This window comes from Oppia nitens, unplaced genomic scaffold (assembly GCF_028296485.1).
Source record: "Oppia nitens isolate AA-2021 unplaced genomic scaffold, nextdenovo-longstitch-racon4-pilon3 scaffold7_pilon_pilon_pilon, whole genome shotgun sequence".
NCBI lineage: Eukaryota > Metazoa > Arthropoda > Arachnida > Sarcoptiformes > Oppiidae > Oppia > Oppia nitens.
Window position 1 is genome coordinate 2879729 of NW_026533251.1, and position 22494 is coordinate 2902222.

The following is a 22494-nucleotide window of genomic DNA, read 5'->3' on the forward strand; positions in this document are numbered from 1 at the left end:
CCATTCAATCAAACTATTCCTTTCCTATTCAACAAATCTTTGTCAATGTCGACAGTTTTTTTGGCTTATTATGTGGTTTTTAAATAATATACAAAATAATATATATTATATAACTTGTTATTCAACTTAAAGTGTATGATAACTATATGTTTACAACATAATGAGTGACTGAATCCTATAAATAGCAATCAAATGATTTATTTATAGAAACGTATGGCAAAAGTGATGCCTAACTTTAGAGATGCACTAAAACCTACAGTTTATCTTCAGATGACTGCTCTCTAAAGTCATCGCTTACGTAGGCCTTGAGTTCAAACAATTTATGGCTCAGTATTGGCGTCAGTAATACTTTACATATTCTGTTAATCGTTTGGTCCGTTATATTATAACATCTCTAAAAAAATATCTGACAAAGACTTACATACTTAAGAAGTGATTCATATATTAAAATATATATTAATTATTAGCAATACTTGAGTTTAGTGTTGATATAGTTTTGTGTAATTTATTGATTCATACATTCATTTATTGATCACCAAAATGAGTGACACTATTGAAGAGGAGAAAAATAAAACCAATCGTTTGCCCGGACTTTATGGTAATACAGATCTGAGTTCACGGATCTCCCAATTTCAGGGACGGGCGGATCAGCACAAAGAAAAACAGAAATTGAATCCATTCTCCGGGTCTTTCGATGCCGTGGCCGCTGCCAAACAAAAGCTCAACAAAGAAGATGCAAAGTATATTTCAATTTATTTTTGTATTTCAAATAATTATCATTTGGATGTTATTTAATGATTTTATTCTTCAAGTTATGGTAAACCAGTTGAGGGCAGCAAAACTGAACAACGGGGCAAACAGGCCGCACAACTGCTCTTTAATGAAATCAAACTTTTGTGTGAAATAATTACGAAACATGGGGTCACTTCTGATGATGGAAAACATACCATGAAATTCAAAGAACTCTTTGAACTCTACAAAGTCATCTCAAACAAAGTGGTCGGACTTCTCCTAAGAGCTCGAAAGTACAGTTTGGTTGACTTCGAGGGAGAAATGCTTTATCAGGGAAGGGATGACAGCGTTGTCATCACTCTATTACGCTCTCAACTCAACGAAAAAGACTTCGAAGAATTGGCTAAAAGTAAAGAGTAATTCATTTGTACTAACAATTCAATTAATTTTATTGACATTTTATTTATATTAATTACAATAATTTATTACATTTTTTGTGCTCCTTTTGCTTTTTATATTATTTGCAAATTTTTAAACAAAATATAATTTAAATAAATGGATTTTAAATGCAAATAAAAAGAATTATAAAATAATATATCGGGTTAATGAATGTTAATTAGTGTATAAACTGGTAAATAAATAAAATATATTTTTTTTAAATTACATTAAATCCGGAAATAGTTCACCAAATGAAGTGTCCAATTGAGGAATATTATGTAAATTAGCTCTATTTTGATTAATTAATGGGAAAGAGATCGGTGAAGATATCGATTCATAACCGGAATCACTATTGTTTGAAAAAGGACTGGTAGGGTATGAAATACAGTCATTGTCTTCATTAATGATGTCAATGTCATCAATTGAATCGGTAGTAAATTGTGACGATCTGTAATATAAATGATCATTGAATGTCATCAGGTCTTCAATTGATCCCAAATGTGATGTCTGTTGGTGATCTGATATGCTTTCATTTGTTTGTACATCGGATTTGAATTCTGTATCTGTATTGTCGTCGAGCAGTTCTTCTGAATACGTGTGAAGAACATCGAGCAAAGCTTCGGATTCTTTGTGATCAACCAAAAGACGAATAGCGTCATCAATGGCAGAATTATCAGCGATTGAATGACCGGATGTGAGACCTGTTCCTTCTGCTGAGGATCACTAATGAGTTCTGCGGACTCAATAATCTCTTTCCAGTCATTTATATCAACCGACTCTTCTTTGATCACAGTCTTAGACAACAAAAGACCTAATTTTTGTTTAAGTTCTCTATTTTGTTGTTCGAGTGTTTTATTTGATTCAATAAGTTTCGCATTTCGTAAGACTAATGCTTTTTTCTATAAAAAGTCACAAAACAAATAAATGTCATTTTTAGGTGTGTTTCATATGAAACTATAGTACTGTAAATACCTGTTTAATCAGTACATTCACCTCATCCTCCAAGTCATTCAGTTTCACTTTTTTGCGATCGCGAGCGCTTTGGGCGGCCATTCGGTTCTTTAACTTTCTGTATCAATCAATAAATGATAATATAATTGTTTGTAATATACAGTATATATATATATATATATATATATTCAAAAATTAATAATTATCATTACATTAATAATAATACTGTATATAAGTCATATAATATGACAATAAAAATAACTGACGTTTAAAAAATGTTTTTTAAATAAATTATCCATTTATAAAAAAATTTAAAAACTTTCTTAAAATTTATCTTAAAATAAATGTCTGGATATAATTTTGAAATTAATTTTAATTTTATAAATCAACATTTAATCAATTAATTATAATTTTTTAATTTATTGAAAATATAAGATATGATATTCACAATACTTTCTATAAATAATATTAAATATCTCTTAAACCTATAATTTTTATACAATAATTTGGCCTTGACACAATTTCAATATATAATTTGAGTATATTATTGTAGTTATATTAGAAATATCACAAAAACAATAGTTTTAAACTTCGACAACAAAATTATTACTATTAAAAAAAACTATTGTCACCTATTTTTGTCACTGATTTTGTATTAAAAATTAAATCAAATTTAGTTTTAAAATAACTAAATAATTGTATATAACTTATAAAATTGAGTTTAAAAACTTATAATCGATTGTTAAATTTGGTTAAACTTAATATATAGTGATTTACATAACTGTATCCAAACTAATCCAATATAACCTAATCTATTGAAATCCTAATTAAATATGATTTAAAAATTAGATAGAAATACAAAAAATTAGTATTTATTACAACTAATTGTTTGATATAAAAGTATTGAATCATAAATTGTAATCAATATATAATAAAATCTATTGAATGGTAATCACAATCACCTTCTCATGAGTTTCTCTTCTTGTGACAAATGGTCGAGTCTTTGTCTCTTTCTTTTAGGTTTCGCTGCTTCGGTAGTGTCGTCGGTGTCCATCAGTTGCGGCACATATTGAATGTCTGGTGTCGTCATCACGAGTGTTGTCATTGTTGTCAACAATGGGTGTAATACTTATGTCAATCAAAACACAAACAATTCTTGTGTTTTGTTATACAATTGAATGCAATTTGTGTTTCAATTGATTAGTATTACAGACACTCAATGATCGGACACTCAATCCATTCAATAGTAATATCATATAATATAACGTAATTTAATATCACTTTCTATGACATGGCGTTAACAGTCATACTTCACACTTATTGCTTGTTTTTATATTTTGATTAATATATAAATTTACATTAATTCACTTAATATGTATAATATGTGTAATAGTAAGCGCCTAAAGATAGCATTTGCCTGCATAACAATTATTGGCTTTGACTGCACTCTTTTGCTACCTAAGTATGTTTTATAGCGTCATTCATATATGACATGCTTTTGTTATGTTATTTAAGTATTAATACAATACTATACAGTATATGACTGTATAATATTAATACTGTAGTAAAAAAATAATTATAAAATCGTATCAATTAATTAATAATAAATAATAAATACATTTACAATATAATCATTGATGACACCAAAAATAAGTTGCTATATATTAATATAAATTAAGCTATTATTAACTGTTATTAACTGTTATTAACAATATGTAATAATATGCTAACAATTCAATAAAATTCAATATTATTTATAATATACTTTAAATTTAATATTAATTAAGTACTGAATGTAATGTAGTTTATGAATGACTTTTTAGTGTTTAATTACATGTGTATTGAAAAATAAAAGTAAATATTATATTAATATTAATATAAATAGTGTTTTCAGTGGTTTATAAATATTAGTAAACAATTGAATTAATAGTCAATTGAGTTATTGTTTCAATGCTTCCAAATCAGAGTACATTCCCGTCATATCAACCACTGGTCATACCGACTAACGGTCAGAACAATGCACCGCCGATGCCATCACTGCCAACAGTACCGGGAATGCCATTCATGGCGTATCCAATGATGAGCGCTCCACCACTCGCTCCGCCAACACTTGTGCCGCAAACGATGACCACAACCACAGCACCGACTACTTCGGCATCCAATTGGACCGAACATAAGTCTCCCGATGGACGCACTTATTATTACAATAATACTACCAAACAGTCTTCGTGGGAAAAACCAGAAGAATTGAAAACCGAATCCGAAAAACAATTGACTACTTGTCAGTGGAAAGAATATAAGACAGAAGATGGAAGAGTCTATTACCACAATATTGCAACCAAACAGTCAATGTGGACAATACCTCAAGAGTTAGATGAACTCAAAGCTAAGATAGCCAGTGAAGAAGCCAAAGCTTCCGGAATTATGAAAGCAGATGTAGTTTCCCAATCATCTGGTGGACAATCGGTTCCAACAACTCCACTACAATCGACTCCAACAATAACAATACCATCGACACCACCTCAAGAAGTGATACAAAAAACAGATGCTTCTCAAGAAGCAACTGGAGCTCAATCACCCGCTTCTGATACAAGTAGTGAGGGTAAAGTGGACAGCAGTCCCAATGATTTACCACTTCTCGAGACAATTGCAACGCCAACCGATGCTAAAGAAGTGTCAGAAATATTTAAAGATCTTTTAAAAGAAAAGAATGTCTCGTCAACTGCCAGTTGGGAACACGCTCTCAAACTTATCGGTTCTGATCCACGATTTGAAAGGTTCAGAAGTCATCCGGAAAGGAAACAATTTTTTAACGCTTATAAAGTCCAGAAAGCGAAAGAAGAGAAAGAGGAACAAAGGATACGCGCGAAACGTGCGAAAGAAAATATGGAAAAATTCTTGCATTCAACCGATAAAATCAATTCTACCACAAAATACAGGACCGCCTGTGAAATACTTAGAGATATTGATATCTGGAAAGCTGTTCCAGATATTGATCGCCGAGAGATATTTGAAGACGCCATCACTTATTTAGCTAAAAAAGAAAAGTCTGAAGCAAAAGCATTACGTAAGCGTAATATGAAAGTATTGGGTAATATATTGGACTCAATGACACAAATCACATATCGGATCACTTGGCAAGAGGCACAACAACTACTACTCGATAATCCTGTATTTGCTGAAGACGCAGAACTCTTAGGAATGGATAAAGAAGACGCTCTGATTGTATTTGAAGATCATATCAGACAATTAGAGAATGATGAAGAAGAGGAAAAGAAACGCGAAAAGAAAAGACAGATTAGACTTCAGAGGAAGAATAGAGAAGCATTCATTGCCTTCTTAGATGAATTACACGCCAGTGGAAAATTAACCTCAATGTCTAAATGGGTTAATCTTTATCACGAGATAAGTGCTGATCCAAGATTTAGTGCAATGTTGAGCCAACCATTTTTTGGTTCCACACCTCTCGACTTATTTAAGTTTTATGTAGAAGACCTCAAAGCTCGATATGAAGATGAAAAACAATTAATCAAAGATATACTTAAAAGTAAAGATTTTGAAGTAACTATTGGTACTTCTTATGTAGATTTTGCCACTATTTTAAGTGAAGACGCCAGAAGTGCAACACTTGATGGCGGAAATGTTAAAATAATTTATGAAAAACTTATTGAAAAAGAAAAAGAAAAGGAAAAAGAAAGAATTAAAGAGGAGACCAAACATAAGCGCAAATTAGAAACAGCATTCTTAGCTGTTTTAGCTAAATTGGATCCGCCTATCAATGAAGATTCACATTGGGATTCAATTAGAGATTTGATAGAAAATGAAGCGGCGTTTCAGGCCATACCATCTGAAGCCGAAAGAATAACTATATTCAAGAGTTGCATCCGAACTATGGAAGAAAGCTGTTCTCATCATCACTCGAAGTCAAAGAAGAGCTTTTATGGCAACAAAAAATCAGACAAATCGAAAAAACTTAAAAAACCTCACTCTTCGTCATCGTCATCGTCCGCATCATCCAGTGATGATGAGAGACAACATAAACGATTGGATGCCATAAATAAAGACAATCGCTCTCATTCCAGAAGTCGATCAGTTGCTTCTCCCAGTGAGTCCAGTAATAGTGAAGATAATTATCAAAAATATAAGTCAATAAACACTCGAAAACAATCATCGGTTAGTTATAATACAGTATTATTTTTTAATATTTATCGGTAAATAATCTATAAATATATTAATTAATTAAATTTTAATATATTTTAGAATTCGGATGACGAGAGAACTCGTTTAGAGTCACCGGAGAAGAGTAAGCGAAACAGTTCTGCCTTTAATGAGTCCGCCGATGACTTGGAAGCGCTTGAAAAACAAAGAAGAGAACTGTTAGAACAGTTAGAAGCGCATCACAACACCTCTCAATGATGTACAGTACTGTATAATTAATTACAAACATTATTATCAATATATTACTACTGTATTTATTATTCGCTTATAATAATCATTTTCATTTTATTTAATAATAAAATAATAAAATACTTTATATATATAATTTATATTTACAACAACTTTATAAACTTTATTAAGTTATCAACTCTTTAAAGCCTTAAGAATATCCTGAAGACTAGCGTAAGTTCCTGTAAAAAATCCAACGATTCCTATGATAAATATGAATATATTTTTGGTAATCAAATACCACCAATTAAGACACGATCCTATATTTCATTATAATATATTAGTATATTATAAAATATTTTTAACTTAAGTTAAAATATGGTAATTATAATTATGGTAATACCATCCATATCATCCCATTTGGTTGCTATTTCAATAATAGGTGGAAATATAAGAGCAAGACAGCTACTGGAAAGGGCGCCCACCAATGATATAAATAAATCTATAAATGAGTAATAAATGTACCGAAATGTAAGTGTCAACTAAATAATTATAGTTTAATTGTCTGAATACTAACCAAGACGTGGAATGGCTGCGGCCAATGCAACTAAAAGAAAAGTTTCAAAAATTAGTTAATTATTTAATAGATGGTAAATGACTCACAAGTAAAGGCTACTAAAATTGCGCGTAAAGACACTTCAATGATGTATGACTTTCGGACACCATTTTTAAGGTTATATCGATTTTGAACCCACGGCCATATGATATTGAAGGGAACGTAGAATTGAATGGAATAGGAGAGGAATATTGCCAAAGCAAACATAAGACGACAGGTCTCATAAAGTGGTTCCGCCGGAAGATTCAATGTGATTGATCCGAGGACCTCATCGCCAAACTTTAAATAACCAAAATATCCGACAGCAATGTACAGACAGGCGACGATTGTCATTGAAGTATTGAGAACACCTATTTTACCCCCAAAAGCTTCCGGTTCTTTCATCTCCTTTTGTAGAGGTAGTACTAAACCGATGCCTTCAAATGCATAAATAGCTGTACCCATATATAATGGAAACTTTGATAAATCAACATAAGATGGTCTTTCCCAAGTATGGGGTAGTTCTTGAATTAAATTATAAAACACTATAACTAATCCAGTGGTTTGTAAAAGATTAGCCACGGCTGATGCTATAGATAGTGTCCTAAGACTTTTGATTAGACATAATGTAACAACTAATGGAAGCAACATTAGCATCCAGATGTGGACATCCAGATCTACTTTATCGTGTGTCAGGCCTTGAATTACCTAATTAGACAAAAATGCCTATACTTTAGCTAACGTATGATTTAATCGAAATCAATAAATACTTGTCTTAAGTTTTCGGCCACAAATAAGGCGTAAACGCAACAAAAACCAAATTGTGTTATTAATAGGAATGTCGAAACACATATAGAGGCGAATCCGGAAAACTTTCTAATTTTTTTTGGTCCCACAGTTATTGCTTTTTCGGCCACTTCTTCGTAATCCATTGTATTGCATCCAAATCGTTGACATAGTATTTGATTGCAATTAATTAGAATATGCATACAATGAATACATATTATGCCCATTATTGGTAGTGCTATAGTTCCTACTAAAATACCGGCGTTTGCAAATGCACCTATAAATCAATTTATAAAATATTTATATTTAATTATAATATAATATACTGTACATTAAAACAAATATGTTATTAATAATTACTTGGCATCGCTAGTATACCCGTCCCTATGTTTCCTTTGAGGAGATGCATCATTGTTTGTATATTAGATGTGGAAGTAATTGAATGTGAATCACGAATCATCTCTCTCTAATAATAATAATAATAATACCCAAAAAGTGTTATAAATAATTTAAAATTATCATTAAATTTATAATATTCAATAGAAATCATATTTAAAAAGCTATTCATTTAACCTTAGTTTTAGCAAAACTGAATAAATCAGATTCACTGTTATCATTGTCTTCATTATCTCCTTCATCACCGGAAGATGTGAATGGATAGACATCTTCTAAGTGATTATAATGTTGAGGAATAAGTGGCCGCTTCTCGTCGTTGTGATTGTGTGTTAATGCGATTTCATTGGATATAACTTTTGATACATCTTTGACATCTTGAGACATAACAGCTCTATAGTGTAATTCAATAAATTTAATTATAAACTCAACAATAAATATATAATCAAATATAGCAAATGAATAAAATTTAATGCAATACAATATATTAAGGGGTGGACTGCAAAATAGACTATTGAATTTCGATCCTATTATAAACTCAATATTAAAAATAATATGAATTACATTATCATTATATAAATATTTTTCATTTATATAAAAATAAATAAATTATAACAATGATTGATAAAATAAAAAACTACCATGATAATCATTTTAAATAATAACTAAAAATAAAACCCACCTTAAAATAATTTAAATAATTATCAATATTCTGTGGAGACACTAATCATCAAACTTTGTAACATTTTATATATCTATAAAAATAATGTTATTTTTAATTTAATATAACTGTGAACTGAGTTATGAAAGAGTTTAATTGATTTCATAACTTATAGTCTTTACAACCTTGACTTTTGTAAACAAATGATATAATTAGCAATTAAATAATTTTCAAAGTATAGGTATAATCGATATAATTACGAGTCTAAACATATTTAGTTTGGAAAAACTTTTCGCATATTTTTTTATAAATACAATTAGCATATATGCAAATCAATAATACATGTCCCCATATTTTTTAAATGATAATTATAACACATTAGCTATAAGTCATCTATAGATTCAATAAAAGTTTTAAAGTTCATGATAAATATTATCAATAAAATTTAATTTATAAAAAAATTTAGAATACAGTAAATTATTTAGATATTAATAATTAAAAGCACATGTTTTACAAAATTATCGTATGATATAATTATTATATTATATATTATATTAATAACAAAACTTACCACAAAAATTATTATATTTGTTATAATTATTAAATAGTGTGTAAAATGTGAAACCATTTATTAGCCACAAGTATTGATTGTGTTATCCAAGACTTAAATGAAAACAAGTAATGTATTGGTTGTCTAATATAGACTTTTATCGCTAATATTGAGAGTGAAATGCAATGTCTTTTAATAGCGGAAGACATTCAAACAAATTATTGGAAAACTATTACAAACTTTGCTAACCATTGGCTCATTTCGTGTACAATACAAACATCATATATATATATGATTTGTACATTTCATACGTGTTTTTAATTAAATAAATCATATCGTTATCATAAAAATTACATTTACTTTCGTTATTTTGATAAAAAAAATTTCACCAAATTTCAGTACAAGCTATTTGTGTCATACAAGTGCCCCCACAGCCCACTGACGCCCCCAACACCCAACCCTTTATTGCAATTTTCAACCCATTTATCAAATTTCAATATTTTTATTAAAACGTCTCATATTTACATTTAAATGGGATATTGATTGAGAAAATTGACAAAAAATAGTGACAAAAATTAATTATCAAATACATTGATTACTTGTGTTTTATGTTATCAATCATTAGATATGATTTTTACGGAAAATTTTGAGTTTACTTAACAAATGCTTACCATTTGATCCCAAAGCCTGTCTTTTCAATTAATTGATAAAAATGTTATTTATTTGTTTATCACAATTATAAATAAAACTCTATAAACATTTATATCACAAAACAATTAACAAATAATTAAATAAAATTTTTAAAAATAAATGGATTTAAAAAAACAATTTTATAAACAATATATACAATGAATATAATAATTATAACAATAAATATGTAAACAATATTACAATACATATGTGAGTCACAGCTGTTGTCATTTATGGGGACTTTACTATCATTTCATTCAATTTTATTGTAATTTTCAGTATTTTTATAGATTTATTGACAAAATTTAAATATATTTTATTAAAAATGTTACAAATTTTTAAAATATGAAAATATATATAGAATTGAATAAAAGTTATTTATAATTGTTATTAATAAAAGCAAAATTAAATAATAAAATCAATATATAAGAAATCCCTAAAATATTATGTAATAGTTGTGTGGCTTTTAAACTATAATTTTAAAACTTAACTAAAATCTAGTTTTTTTCACTCAATGTTTACTTTTGAATGGTTTGACCGACACTTGACTACCGATTGTTATGTCGAGTGTTTGTCTATATATTTGTCTATATATTTGTGGCACACATTTGCCACTAAATAATTGCTTTTAATGTTATGTATTACTGTTTTCTCTTATAATATTAATTTTTTATGAAGATTTCATCGAAAATTTATTTATTAAATTGTTTTTAAAAAGTTTCTTATTTTATAAACAAATTTTGGACAACTTTTTAATATCAAACATATTGTGATTAAATTATCATCAAATAAGTGGTAAATGATTTGAATTTATTTGTCAATTAAACCATTTAGATATTACATTAACAGCTGATATATAAAATCAAAGTCAATGTTTTTGCAATATTTTTATTTATTATTGTTTGTGTATATTAATTGGCAAAATATAATATACGGAAATTTTTGTTTCAATAGTCATTACATTTTACTATATTATCGTTCAAATTGATAAACGAGTCAATACTTATCATTTGACTGACACTGTATGGTATGCTATACTGTAGTATTCAATTGCATACTATTTGATATTAAATATTGTATATAAAGTTATAAACATATTATATAAAACATTATTATAAGTTATAATATACTGTAAACATTAAGTTATTAAAGTATTTTAATTGCTATTTTTAACTAAATAAAACTATTGTTAAAGTCTATATTTAGTCTTTAATGTAATAATTTGTCAAAATATGACTAATTATAATATTTATGTTATTGCAATATATTTGTAATGTAATAATATTTTGCACTTTTATAACTTATACAATATTAAATAACTTATGTTTTATAGCTTTTGGGAAAACTATGTCCTAAAATTGATTTGTAAATTTAGGTGGAAATTTTTACACTTATTATTAGATAATTGTAAATAATTTGTTTACAAAATTAAATTAAAATAGTATAAAATTCCCATATTTTAATATTACTATAATTAATACGACTATAAAACCCCAATTTCCCAAAATGTTACTTATGATATATGTTTTTATTTATATTTTTGATATATTTTTGCTTATTAAAAAAATCCATATAAGTATCTATTTAAAATTTTGATAAATATTTCTATTATATAATACAGTAATTTAAGATATAATGGTTACTATTTTTTGATAATAAATATAGTAAATAAATAATGATCTAATGTCTTACTTACTGTACTATCATATATTAAAATCTAATATATGATAGTGTAGTAACTGTACTAGGTAATATAGGTATACTACAGTTAGGCATAGTCGTAATAAGTTTGAATTTAGGCCATCACTTTTAGGTTAACCTGTTTTCATACCGGTATATACTGTATATAATGTACAACACTCACACTGAAAATTTATGTAGTGACCAATCTGTTTGAATTTGAGATTATTAATATTATTAGCTATCAATATATAAATTTACTTTATTATAATTTAATTAAATTTATATATTATATAATATAATTTGTGAAATGATAGTATAATTATTATGAAAGCTTATTAGTTTTGTAATTTGAAATCTCATTTATTATATATTAAATATGATTTAATAAAAAACTATATGAAACACGTGTCGCATGTTTGGGAAAATGTTGAAAAACCGGACCAAATATTGCATAGTTATATAATTTATATATAGTTTATGATATTATATAACTATTTTGTAAGACTAGTAACAATAAGTTGTATGTCTTTTAACTCAATTTGATATTTAGGACACAGTTGTGAACAAAACAGAGTTTTTTCTAATGACTTTTATTACAAAATTAAATCTATTTTTATATACAATCGATTTGTTTGATTAGATTGAAAACTGTTTGTCTTTGACTTTGATGTCAAACAATTAAATTATTGAATTAAATTCGAGTAAATCTATTGAAAATGCCCTCAATTTTAAGCAAAATTTTGATGCCTCACTGGAGTGTACCTTACAATTGCTATGAAATCGGTGAGTGTTTTAATCTTTGATTAAACATTAACATAGTTTTATCACTACTTATTAATTTAATTTAATTCATAAAGTTTATATAATCTATAGTATTGTATATCAACTAAATATTTAATGATAATAATATTAGACTATATGACAATATAATCGGACATTTTTATCTTAATTTCTTATTTTAATTTATATTTAATTGACATATTTATATTACTTTAAAATTTGACTATTAGTCTAATTGTATTAGATCAACAAGAATTGTATAATATATATTATGTAATTGTGTAATATTTAAATTATATATTTTTTAGTTTACATACAGTATATTACAATGATGAAAATTTTAGTAATTATATCATTATTATTTAGCACAATTTAAGTTAATGAATTAAATATAAATTTTCTGTTTACCCTTTTATAATTGTATAAATTTAGTTGTTTAAAGTTATTACTTTATTATTATCTTAATTATTAATAAAATTTATATATATTGTTAAATGTTTAGGACACACGTGGACGCCGTAAGTTTTGATTACTACTAAAGTAATAGTTGAATATATGCTAAAAGTATTATTTTTCAATAGTTCCTGTTCTGAAGCAGCAATTGAATTGGGAATTATTGTATTTAAAGAATCATTGAAATTATATACACCGCTATATTTGGTTTGTTTTTATTTACAAATAATTAGTTTAGTGTTTGAATTAAAATATATTATATAAAATTAATAATTAAATAATTGATTATTTATTTTAATTCAATAATTGTTTTATTATAATAATAGTTATCTCAAGGTTTACAAAAAGGTTTGGATGTGAATGGACTGAAACAAAGTATTAATAGTATTATTCGTTCGTCGCTTTTCTTAAGCTTTAATGGTTTTTCAGTGATTTTATTGTTTTGTTTAACCCGACAATTAATGGGAAAATTTTACTATAGTTTATGCGCTTATACTCCAGCTTTTATCGGAAGTTTATTAGCCATTACTATAGAGAGGCCATCCCGTCGACCGGCACTTGCACTCTATGTGGCCAACATTGCATCGGAAACCATATTTAGGATATTTATATCGCGTGGTTATATGAAACCCATAAAAAATGGAGAAATATTGCTCTTTACAGTCACAATGTCTATACTATTATATATAATTAAAAAGAATGGCTTCGGTGTCGATCCCGTGAGTTTGGCCTTAAAATTCATTATTGGAAGAGAAGAATCCAAGAGATCTAATAACAAACAAAACTTATCAATTGATTCAAACCATATGATTCAAACCAATACATTTCAATTGTCACAACCAGTGAATACAATTTACGGCAAAATTGTAGCAAAATTTTATACACTGTTTCCGAAACATAATTCCTGTCCACACAAACAAAATTCATGTTTTTCATATATTTGTTATTCATTTTTGCGTTCATTTTTCTTTGGATGGTTTGGAAAGTCGGCTTTTAAGACACTATCAAAACCACGAGCTTTTCTTTTACGACCAAATTTCATAATTAGAAATAATTTTTTCAGTTCAGATAATTTAAAGTTTGGCTTATTTTTGGCCTCATTTACGGCTATTTATAAAGGAGTTAATTGCAGTCTTCGTTGGGCATCTAATGGTTGCCATGACTGGCACGCCATCATAGCGGCCCTCTTTGCCGGTCCCACAATGTTTTTATCGCCAAATACGTCAATTACTTTATATTTGATGTGGAAATGCATTGAGGTTTACAACAAAAAAACTATATAAACTTTAGATTTATAATATTATTCATTAATATTTATTTTTATAGTCATTATATTGTATTGGAGTTAAAAAAGGTTACATCAAATATGTGATGCCAACCGTCCATATAATATATGCCATTTCTACGGCTCAACTCTTTTATTCAGTAATTATATTTAATTAAATTATTTTATATATGTATATAACGTTTACTCAGACATTAATACAATTAAATCTATTTATTTTGTATATTTAAAGGCTGTTTTAGAGCCGAAACACATGAAGCCATCGTATATGAAATTCTTAGACCGAGTGACTGGTAATCGTTTACATCAATTGAATCGTATGGTTCTCGATGTCTTTGGAACCGATGCTTCAGCCGGTTATGAGACTTATATTCCTGACTTTGATCTCAAATATACTACAAAACGATTTCAAGAATCAGTTTTATTATGGCTTTTATAGAATATAGTAATAAATCATTTACTTCATTGAAGTTTTATAATTTTAAAACAAAGTCTACTTAATTTTTGTAGTGCAATAAAATTTATTGATTTAACTGTTAATTTATTATATGGATTTTGATTTTGAAATTTAATTTTAAAAATTAATTAATAACATTAATAATTGAAATATTTATAAATACTAAATGAATAAATCTGACTAAAACTTTGTAAAAATGTTATAAATATTTAAAAATATATTCAAAATGTTTCCAGAAATATTTTTAAACAATATTGTTTTAATAACTTAATCATCATATGATTATAAAAAATATTGTTTATTTATATTAAAAATAAACTTATTATAAAAATAATACTTATATTTATATTAATAAAATTAATTATTTTTATATCTAACAATAAATATAAACTATTTATTTAATTAATTAACTATAAAAGAGCATAACTTTTATACATAAGATTATAATATGTACTATTTAATATACTGTATTTATATAAATGTATAAATTTATTCAATAGTATAAAATTTAAGCAATCACAATTAAACAAAACAATATATCAGTTATTATACTACTGAAATAAATAAAATAACTAAATAAATATTATTTGTAACATTAGTAATTAAATGCATATATTGGTAGTCTTATCTGTTAAATAAAAGACAATTAAGCAATATTTTTTACCATTTTATTTACTATTTATCGCCAAAGTTATGGAAACAAAAAATAATATAATGATAACTAAACTCCATTATATTCATAATAAATAAACTAATTTTCTGGAGTACTCTTATTTAAACAAAATGTGTTTTTTGTTGTTCAATAATTATATCTTTGTTTAGGTTAATGAGTTTAATTATATAAAGTTTAATTTAATAATTTAAAGTTTATTTAGTGATTATTATTATACAGAATATTTGTTGACAATTATGGACACTCATAATGAGCTTAAAATAAATGTCAACGAAGACGACGACGAGAATATGTATAAAAAAATGTTTTCTTTATCATTAATGTCATTATTTTATGCACAGAATTTATAAGTCGACGACCACTTCAAGTGAGTATATTAAAGGAAAAGGACTCAAGAAATATAGACATGAATTTCAACATTTACTACCATTTAATAGAAAAAAGCGGTAATTTTAACATATTATATAAATACAAATTAATATTAAATATTAGAGACAATTATTTATAAAAAAATTAGTAATAATAATATAATATATGGTTAGTAGAGATGAAAAGGATATGCCAGTGGACAGTGCCTCTTGTTTTTCATTTGTCTTCTTTGAATGGATGACACCAATAGTATGGCAATCCTTCAGAAGTGGTATCAAATCCAATGATATATACGAATGTTCTCCTCTGGACTCGAGTCGTATCAATAGCTTTAGGTTTTTATTTAATCTCAAATATATTTTGTCAAAACTAACAACTATTATATTAAAAAAAAAATACTTTGTATTAAACTAACAAAAATTACTGTAAAAAGGATGTCTAATATATGGGAGAGTGAGTGTCGAAAACATGGTTTACATAACGCCTCTCTTCAGAAAGTTATTCAACGATTTATCAAAACTCGTCTTTTATTTTCTTCACTTTTTTATCTGATTTGCCTTTTATTGGGTTATTTAAGTTCTGTAAGTATTCACTCATCTATTGCTAAATAAACAAAAATAAAGAGTAAAAATATTTATTTTATTTTTAAATTTATATTTATAGACATTATTTCTTAAGAAATTATTGGATTCAATAGAGAATGAGTCTGAAAGTGGTTCGCAAGCAATCAAATGGACGATTGCATTGTTTGTATCAGAGTTGGGAAGAGCCACTTCTTTTGCTATTATGTATGCCATATGTATTCGGACAGCCATTAGAACTACCAGTGCTTTAAATACACTTTTATATAACAAAATATTAACCTCTCGATCGACTAACAAAACAATTGGAGAAATGGTTAATTTATTTGCAGTGGATATCAATAAGATATTTCACATGATTTATATACTGCCACTTGTTTTGGGAGGTCCTATAGTTACAATTGTTACTATAGTATACACCTGGTCTTTATTAGGAGTGTTTGCAATGGTCGGAGTTCTGGTTTTTATATTGATATTTGGATTACAATTTTTGATAGCAAAAGGACAAAGTTATTATCGGAAAAGAGTTGTCATTAATAGCGATAAACGTGTCTCTTATATGACTGAATTGTTAACTTACATAAAACTAATTAAATTGTATGGTTGGGAAAAAACATTTAGTCAATCAATTTTAGGTTAATTTTAATCTTAAGTTTACTTTATTTTTAAATGTAATTTAGTTTATCTATAATTATAGAGTTTCGAAAAAAAGAAAAATTATTACTAGAAAAGTGTCAATACTTGCAAACTATTAGCACTTCTTTATCATTGATGACACCATTGGTTATAACTGTTGTGACAATTGTTGCGTACACTCTATCAAAAGAGGGTGATCTAACAGCTGCTACTGTAAATAATTTGATAAAAATTATTTGAAAATTAAATTTTAATTATTCAAAACGTTTTAATTGATTCCCGAAAGGCATTTACTTTAGTAATGGTTAACTATGTGGCCGCACACGGGATCCGATCACTTCCAATATATCTTAAAGATATTGTAAACGGAAGGATAGCTATGAATCGCATTGAAAAAGTTCTTCAATACGACGATAAAGACAACTATATTAGACTAACGACTTCTACTGATAATTCAGTTGAATTCAATGGCGCCACTCTTGCGTGGGATAGATATTGTCCATCCGCTAAAATGAATGTCTTAAATAGTGAACAAATGTCATCAAATGAGATCAGTATAGTTCAGAGGTCGAGTACACTGACAGCTACCTGTCTTTTTGATCTTAATTTTGAAATCCCTAACGGAAAACATATTGGTATTATTGGAAGTGTTGGTTCAGGAAAGACAGCTTTATTGCACTCAGTTTTAGGACAAATGAGACTAATATCAGGAAAAGTTGGAGTAAGAGGTTCAGTGGCTTATGTACCACAAGATTCGTGGATTTTGAACGCAACAGTTCGTCAAAACATTACATTTGGCAATAATTTTGATTCAAAACGCTATTATGAAGCCGTCAAATGTTGTGCACTCACTCATGACATTTCATCGCTGGTCGCTGAAGACCAAACAGAAATTGGTGAGCGAGGAGTGACTCTTTCAGGCGGTCAGAAACAAAGAATTAGCTTAGCTCGAGCCTACTTTGCAGACAAAGATATTTACTTATTGGACGATCCGTTATCTTCAGTTGACCGCAATGTTGCTCAACATATATTTAGTCAATGCATTAGAAATGGTCTAAAAGACAAAACAGTATTAATTGTGACTCAACAGACATATTGCTTAGAGTACACGGATTTTGTTGTTTTCCTCAAAGAAGGAAGAGTTGTCAACATTGGAGTTCATAACCACTTATATAATAGCGATTATGAATACAAACAATTAATAGACTCGTCAGAAATGAGTTCATTAAACAAAGAAATTGAAATTATTGAACAAAAAGAGACTGATCTGGACATCGATGGTAATGATATACGTTTTTCATCTCCCGATTGGTCAGATGTAAAGCCTCTTTCATTGAGCGAAAATAGTAGTGAAAGTTCTGTATCGCAGACCAATGATATCGATTCTACTGAAACACTAAACTCCGGTCGTTTAATAATAGATGAAACCATAGGTTCGGGAAATATATCATTAGAAACATATAAGGGTTATATAACAGCCGGTGGAGGAATGGTTATCGTCTCGTTTGTCATCGTTTGGCTTACTTTTCAAGCTATTGCTTCTTCATTTGCCAACTGGTGGTTAGGTTATTGGATATCACAGGGAAGTGGAAATGTAAGTCTAATAATCAATTTGTAAATTAAAATGTTTATTATTATTATATACTTAACTAACTCAATAATTAACTCAAGACTACATCAATAATGAATGGCACCGGAGGTCATGAAATAATTATAGATAATCCTAATTTGAAATTTTATCAAACAATTTATGGTCTCACTATTGTCATTATATTATGTGTGACTTTAACGTTGGGATATATGTTTACAAAAGTAACTTTGAGTGCTTCAAATGTATTGCATAATCAATTATTTAACAAGGTACTTAGAAGTACCATGTCAGTTTTTGATACCGTTCCCATCGGACGTATACTAAACACATTTACCCGAGACATGGATGAAGTGGACACTCAAGTGCCGCAAGCGTTGGACGGCTTTTTGCAGCGTTTAATGATAGTTGTGTGCAATCTTTTCATTATAATTATGGTCTATCCCTGGTTTCTCATAGCATTTACAGTACTGATTGGCTTATTTTGGTTAATCCATATCATGTTTAGAGGAGCAATGCGTGATCTGAAACGCGTGGAAAATACCCGTCGATCTCCTATATATAGTCACATCACCACTACATTTGAAGGCTTGTCGACAATCAAAGCTTATAACAAACAAAAACAATTTATTAATAAATTCAATCAACTCATTGACAATCATTCTGCTCCTAATTTTCTATATTACTGTTCAATGAGATGGCTGTCCACTCGTATGGATATCTTGTGTGTCTTTATTTCACTATTTGCCGCCTTATTTGCCATTAATGGTAAGGGAAGTGTTGGATCAGCATTTGCTGGTTTAGCACTTGTCTTATCAATGCAGGTATTGTATTGTTTGTTATATTTATTTATTTTTAATTACAAAAATTAATATAAAAACACATAATTACTATCAGTTGAGCGGTTTATTGCAATTTGTTATCCGTTTGGGTGTCGACGTTGAGACCAGATTTACATCAGTAGAGCGAATCCATATGTATATACAAACATTGAAAACTGAAAAAGATGTCTCTTTAGAAAGCGGTGAATCAGTTGCCACTGATTGGCCAACAAGAGGAAGAATAAGCTTTAGAAACGTAACGATGCGCTACAGACCGGGTCTTAAATTGGTTTTAAAAGATATTACATTTGATATCAGTCCACAAGAAAAAATAGGTATTGTTGGCCGAACCGGTGCTGGAAAGTCGTCTATTGCTTCCGTATTGTTTAGATTAGTTGAACCCACTTCTGGTGTTATTAATATTGATGGCATTGACATATCATCCATACCATTAAATATACTCAGATCTCGTATATCAATCATACCTCAAGATCCCATTCTTTTTCGTGGATCTATACGTAAAAACTTGGATCCATTTAATGAATTTAATACTTTAGCTATTATGGAAGCGCTTGAAAGCGTTAATTTAAGTCAAAAAATTAATAATTTAAAGAATGGCATCAATTCGTCTGTCAATGAAAGTGGCGCCAGTTTTTCGGCCGGAGAGAGACAACTACTTTGTATGACCAGAGCTTTGCTTAGGAAAAGTAAAATCATTTTTCTTGACGAAGCTATGGCTCATATGGACGGAGAAACGCAACAAATCATTCAAAATACTATAACTCAAACATTTAAAGATTGCACTGTCATTATGATTGCACACCGATTGGCAACTGTTCAACACTGCCATCGGGTTATGGTTTTGAGTGATGGAAAGGTATCACTTATAGCTCATTAACTTCTATATAGTTTCTAAAATTACTTTTTTTTAATAGATCGTCGAGTTTGACAATCCGTCTATTTTAGCCGCAAATACTGATTCATATTACTCTAAAATGATTCATCAAAACTAAAAAATTTATATGTTTTTCACCAAATTTATTATAAATGCAATACTATTTGGTATTTGTAATGAGTTATCTTTTATAATGTTAAATATTAACATTTAATAAACAAAATATGTATTTTTCAGGGTTGCGTAAAGGGGTAAGCCGGTTTACCCCTGAGATTACATTTTTTTGGAACTTAACCCCCCTGGTCTAAAAACCAAAAAGTTATGAGGATTTGTAAAAATAAATACTAATAGTTTAATAAAATATTTTGAGAATATTAAAGAATTAAGTTTGCAATATTTCCTTTTATTTGGTGAATTTATAGGGAATTTACTTAAATTTGGCAAAAAATTGTCGTTTAAAAATGCAATAAAAAATTGTTGACCCACCCTATACCCCCTGAAATAGAAAACCTATCGCAACCCTGGTATTTTTTTATTCTAAAGTCTTTGTGAATATATTACAAGTCAATGTATAAAAATTTTATTAATAAAATTGCTTTTAAAAAAATATATTTTACAACTAAAGTATTAATTTTAAAAATACAATTAAAACTGTTTATCATAATTAGTTATTATGTTCTGTAATACAGAATCTGTATAGTTATAATATAAATAAAGTTATAATATATTAAATATTCTTTATATTCATATAAATTAATGCTATTTGTAACTGTTTTAAAGTAAAATCTTTTATAATTTAAATACAGTATATTATACTAAATATTATCTACAATTTATAAATAAGAAATATGTAAAATTATTAATATTTTATTATTTTAAATTATATAAATTTACCTTACATATATAATTAATATTTACATATTTTTAGTATACTAATGTACTCTACTAAATATATTCTATAGTGCATATGTAAAACAATCTCAAGTTTTAAATGTATTAATTTTTAGTAGAGTGAGAGTAGTATTGTCTAACTCATTGTAAATATAATAGGTACTAGGTCAGATTAAATTATACCATTATAAACCTAGTGCTGAGGAAACATAAGGTTAAGTAGTTTAAGTCACACATACATTACATATTTATTATATTTATATACTCTATATAAACTTATGGTTATATAAAAAAAAAGTTTATACTGTTATCTACAATAAATTAAATTTTATTTTCATCTAATATTGTAGTAATAGTCTATTACACATAATGGCTATCACCTCATAACGTATAGCTTTGTAATGACTATAAATTTAATTAAAAGTTATATATTGTAATTAATAAATACAGGTAAGTATTGTTGTGTTGTAATTAGAGATGGGCAAATAGAAATTTCTAGTAAATTTTTCAGAAATAAATTTCTATAGAAATTTTACCTTATTATCATATGGGAATATTTATAGATATTGTAATACTATATTTGTGAGACATAAAACATATATATTATTACTACTGTATACACTACACTACTATACAAATGGGATCTATAATATTTATATACAATATATATACTGTATATATATATATATTCTTATAGATAAATAATTATAATTATTTTTTAAAAAATTATTTATTATTTAATATTTTTAGTTTAATGTAAGTAAATAAATTAATTTTTATACTTTAATTATTAATTAAAATACTAAGAATAATATTTAATTATCACTTGTAATGTATTTTTAAAACAAACTAATTATAATATAGCATAGATGTAAACTGTATATACACTATATAATAAACACCTTTTACTAAAAAATATTTTAGTATTTTAGCACAAGTTTTAGTAAAACTATCTAATTATTTCTTGCGAGTTAAATATCAATATATTAAATACCAAATGACTAAAATTGCAAATTATATAAAAACACTATAATTTGAATTTTTAATACTATAATAAAATTAATATTATATGTATTAATAATATTATTATAATAAGTATTTTAAAGATTAGTTCAGTGCCGGTATCTTAATAGATAACTTCATAAATATAGTTCAGTGAATAAGTTATTAAATAAAAAATATTCATTTCTAGTTTGATAT

At 27.3% G+C, this 22494-nt stretch overlaps 6 protein-coding genes across 11 annotated transcripts; 4 read left to right on the plus strand and 2 right to left on the minus strand.

Annotated features, from left to right (window-relative positions):
• Window positions 1-391: 391 nt before the first annotated feature.
• Window positions 392-1162, plus strand: LOC128963051 (actin-binding Rho-activating protein-like). Its single transcript, XM_054309506.1, has 2 exons — window positions 392-740; window positions 813-1162. Exons 1-2 carry the CDS (start codon window positions 541-543, stop codon window positions 1150-1152), a joined length of 540 nt encoding a protein of 179 aa, XP_054165481.1. The 5' UTR covers window positions 392-540; the 3' UTR covers window positions 1153-1162.
• Window positions 1163-1184: 22 nt separating this feature from the next.
• Window positions 1185-3412, minus strand: LOC128963050 (X-box-binding protein 1-like). The gene is made up of 3 exons (XM_054309504.1): window positions 3084-3412; window positions 2143-2239; window positions 1185-2069 (listed from the first exon to the last, which is right to left on the minus strand). The coding sequence occupies exons 1-3, from the start codon at window positions 3224-3226 to the stop codon at window positions 1647-1649; spliced, it is 663 nt and encodes a 220-aa protein (XP_054165479.1). The 5' UTR covers window positions 3227-3412; the 3' UTR covers window positions 1185-1646.
• A 522-nt stretch (window positions 3413-3934) lies between these two features.
• LOC128963759 (pre-mRNA-processing factor 40 homolog A-like) lies at window positions 3935-6553 on the plus strand. The gene is made up of 2 exons (XM_054310273.1): window positions 3935-6294; window positions 6382-6553. Exons 1-2 carry the CDS (start codon window positions 4072-4074, stop codon window positions 6535-6537), a joined length of 2379 nt encoding a protein of 792 aa, XP_054166248.1. The 5' UTR covers window positions 3935-4071; the 3' UTR covers window positions 6538-6553.
• Window positions 6554-6665: 112 nt separating this feature from the next.
• Window positions 6666-10243, minus strand: LOC128963760 (proton-coupled amino acid transporter 2-like). 4 transcript variants are annotated; one of them, XM_054310277.1, is made up of 9 exons: window positions 10164-10242; window positions 8462-8675; window positions 8249-8354; window positions 7873-8165; window positions 7171-7810; window positions 7085-7114; window positions 6911-7009; window positions 6812-6827; window positions 6711-6749 (listed from the first exon to the last, which is right to left on the minus strand). In XM_054310277.1, exons 2-9 carry the CDS (start codon window positions 8666-8668, stop codon window positions 6737-6739), a joined length of 1404 nt encoding a protein of 467 aa, XP_054166252.1. In that variant the 5' UTR covers window positions 8669-8675; window positions 10164-10242; the 3' UTR covers window positions 6711-6736. The 4 variants fall into 4 exon arrangements, with proteins under 4 accessions (XP_054166249.1, XP_054166250.1, XP_054166251.1 ...); XM_054310274.1 differs by having other exon boundaries at window positions 6666-6827; window positions 10164-10243; XM_054310275.1 differs by lacking the exon at window positions 10164-10242 and adding an exon at window positions 9514-9618 and having other exon boundaries at window positions 6666-6827.
• A 708-nt stretch (window positions 10244-10951) lies between these two features.
• On the plus strand, window positions 10952-14822 carry LOC128963631 (transmembrane protein 135-like). Its single transcript, XM_054310145.1, has 7 exons — window positions 10952-10977; window positions 12506-12648; window positions 13148-13163; window positions 13227-13305; window positions 13425-14357; window positions 14425-14523; window positions 14616-14822. The coding sequence occupies exons 2-7, from the start codon at window positions 12582-12584 to the stop codon at window positions 14820-14822; spliced, it is 1401 nt and encodes a 466-aa protein (XP_054166120.1). The 5' UTR covers window positions 10952-10977; window positions 12506-12581.
• An 800-nt stretch (window positions 14823-15622) lies between these two features.
• LOC128963767 (ATP-binding cassette sub-family C member 5-like) lies at window positions 15623-20923 on the plus strand. 3 transcript variants are annotated; one of them, XM_054310290.1, is made up of 11 exons: window positions 15623-15805; window positions 15855-15959; window positions 16056-16217; window positions 16316-16463; window positions 16546-17098; window positions 17161-17312; window positions 17386-18693; window positions 18771-19511; window positions 19585-20385; window positions 20444-20570; window positions 20641-20923. In XM_054310290.1, the coding sequence occupies exons 1-10, from the start codon at window positions 15750-15752 to the stop codon at window positions 20519-20521; spliced, it is 4104 nt and encodes a 1367-aa protein (XP_054166265.1). In that variant the 5' UTR covers window positions 15623-15749; the 3' UTR covers window positions 20522-20570; window positions 20641-20923. The 3 variants fall into 3 exon arrangements, with proteins under 3 accessions (XP_054166265.1, XP_054166264.1, XP_054166266.1); XM_054310289.1 differs by having other exon boundaries at window positions 20444-20923; XM_054310291.1 differs by having other exon boundaries at window positions 16059-16217; window positions 20444-20923.
• The last annotated feature ends 1571 nt before the right edge of the window (window positions 20924-22494 follow it).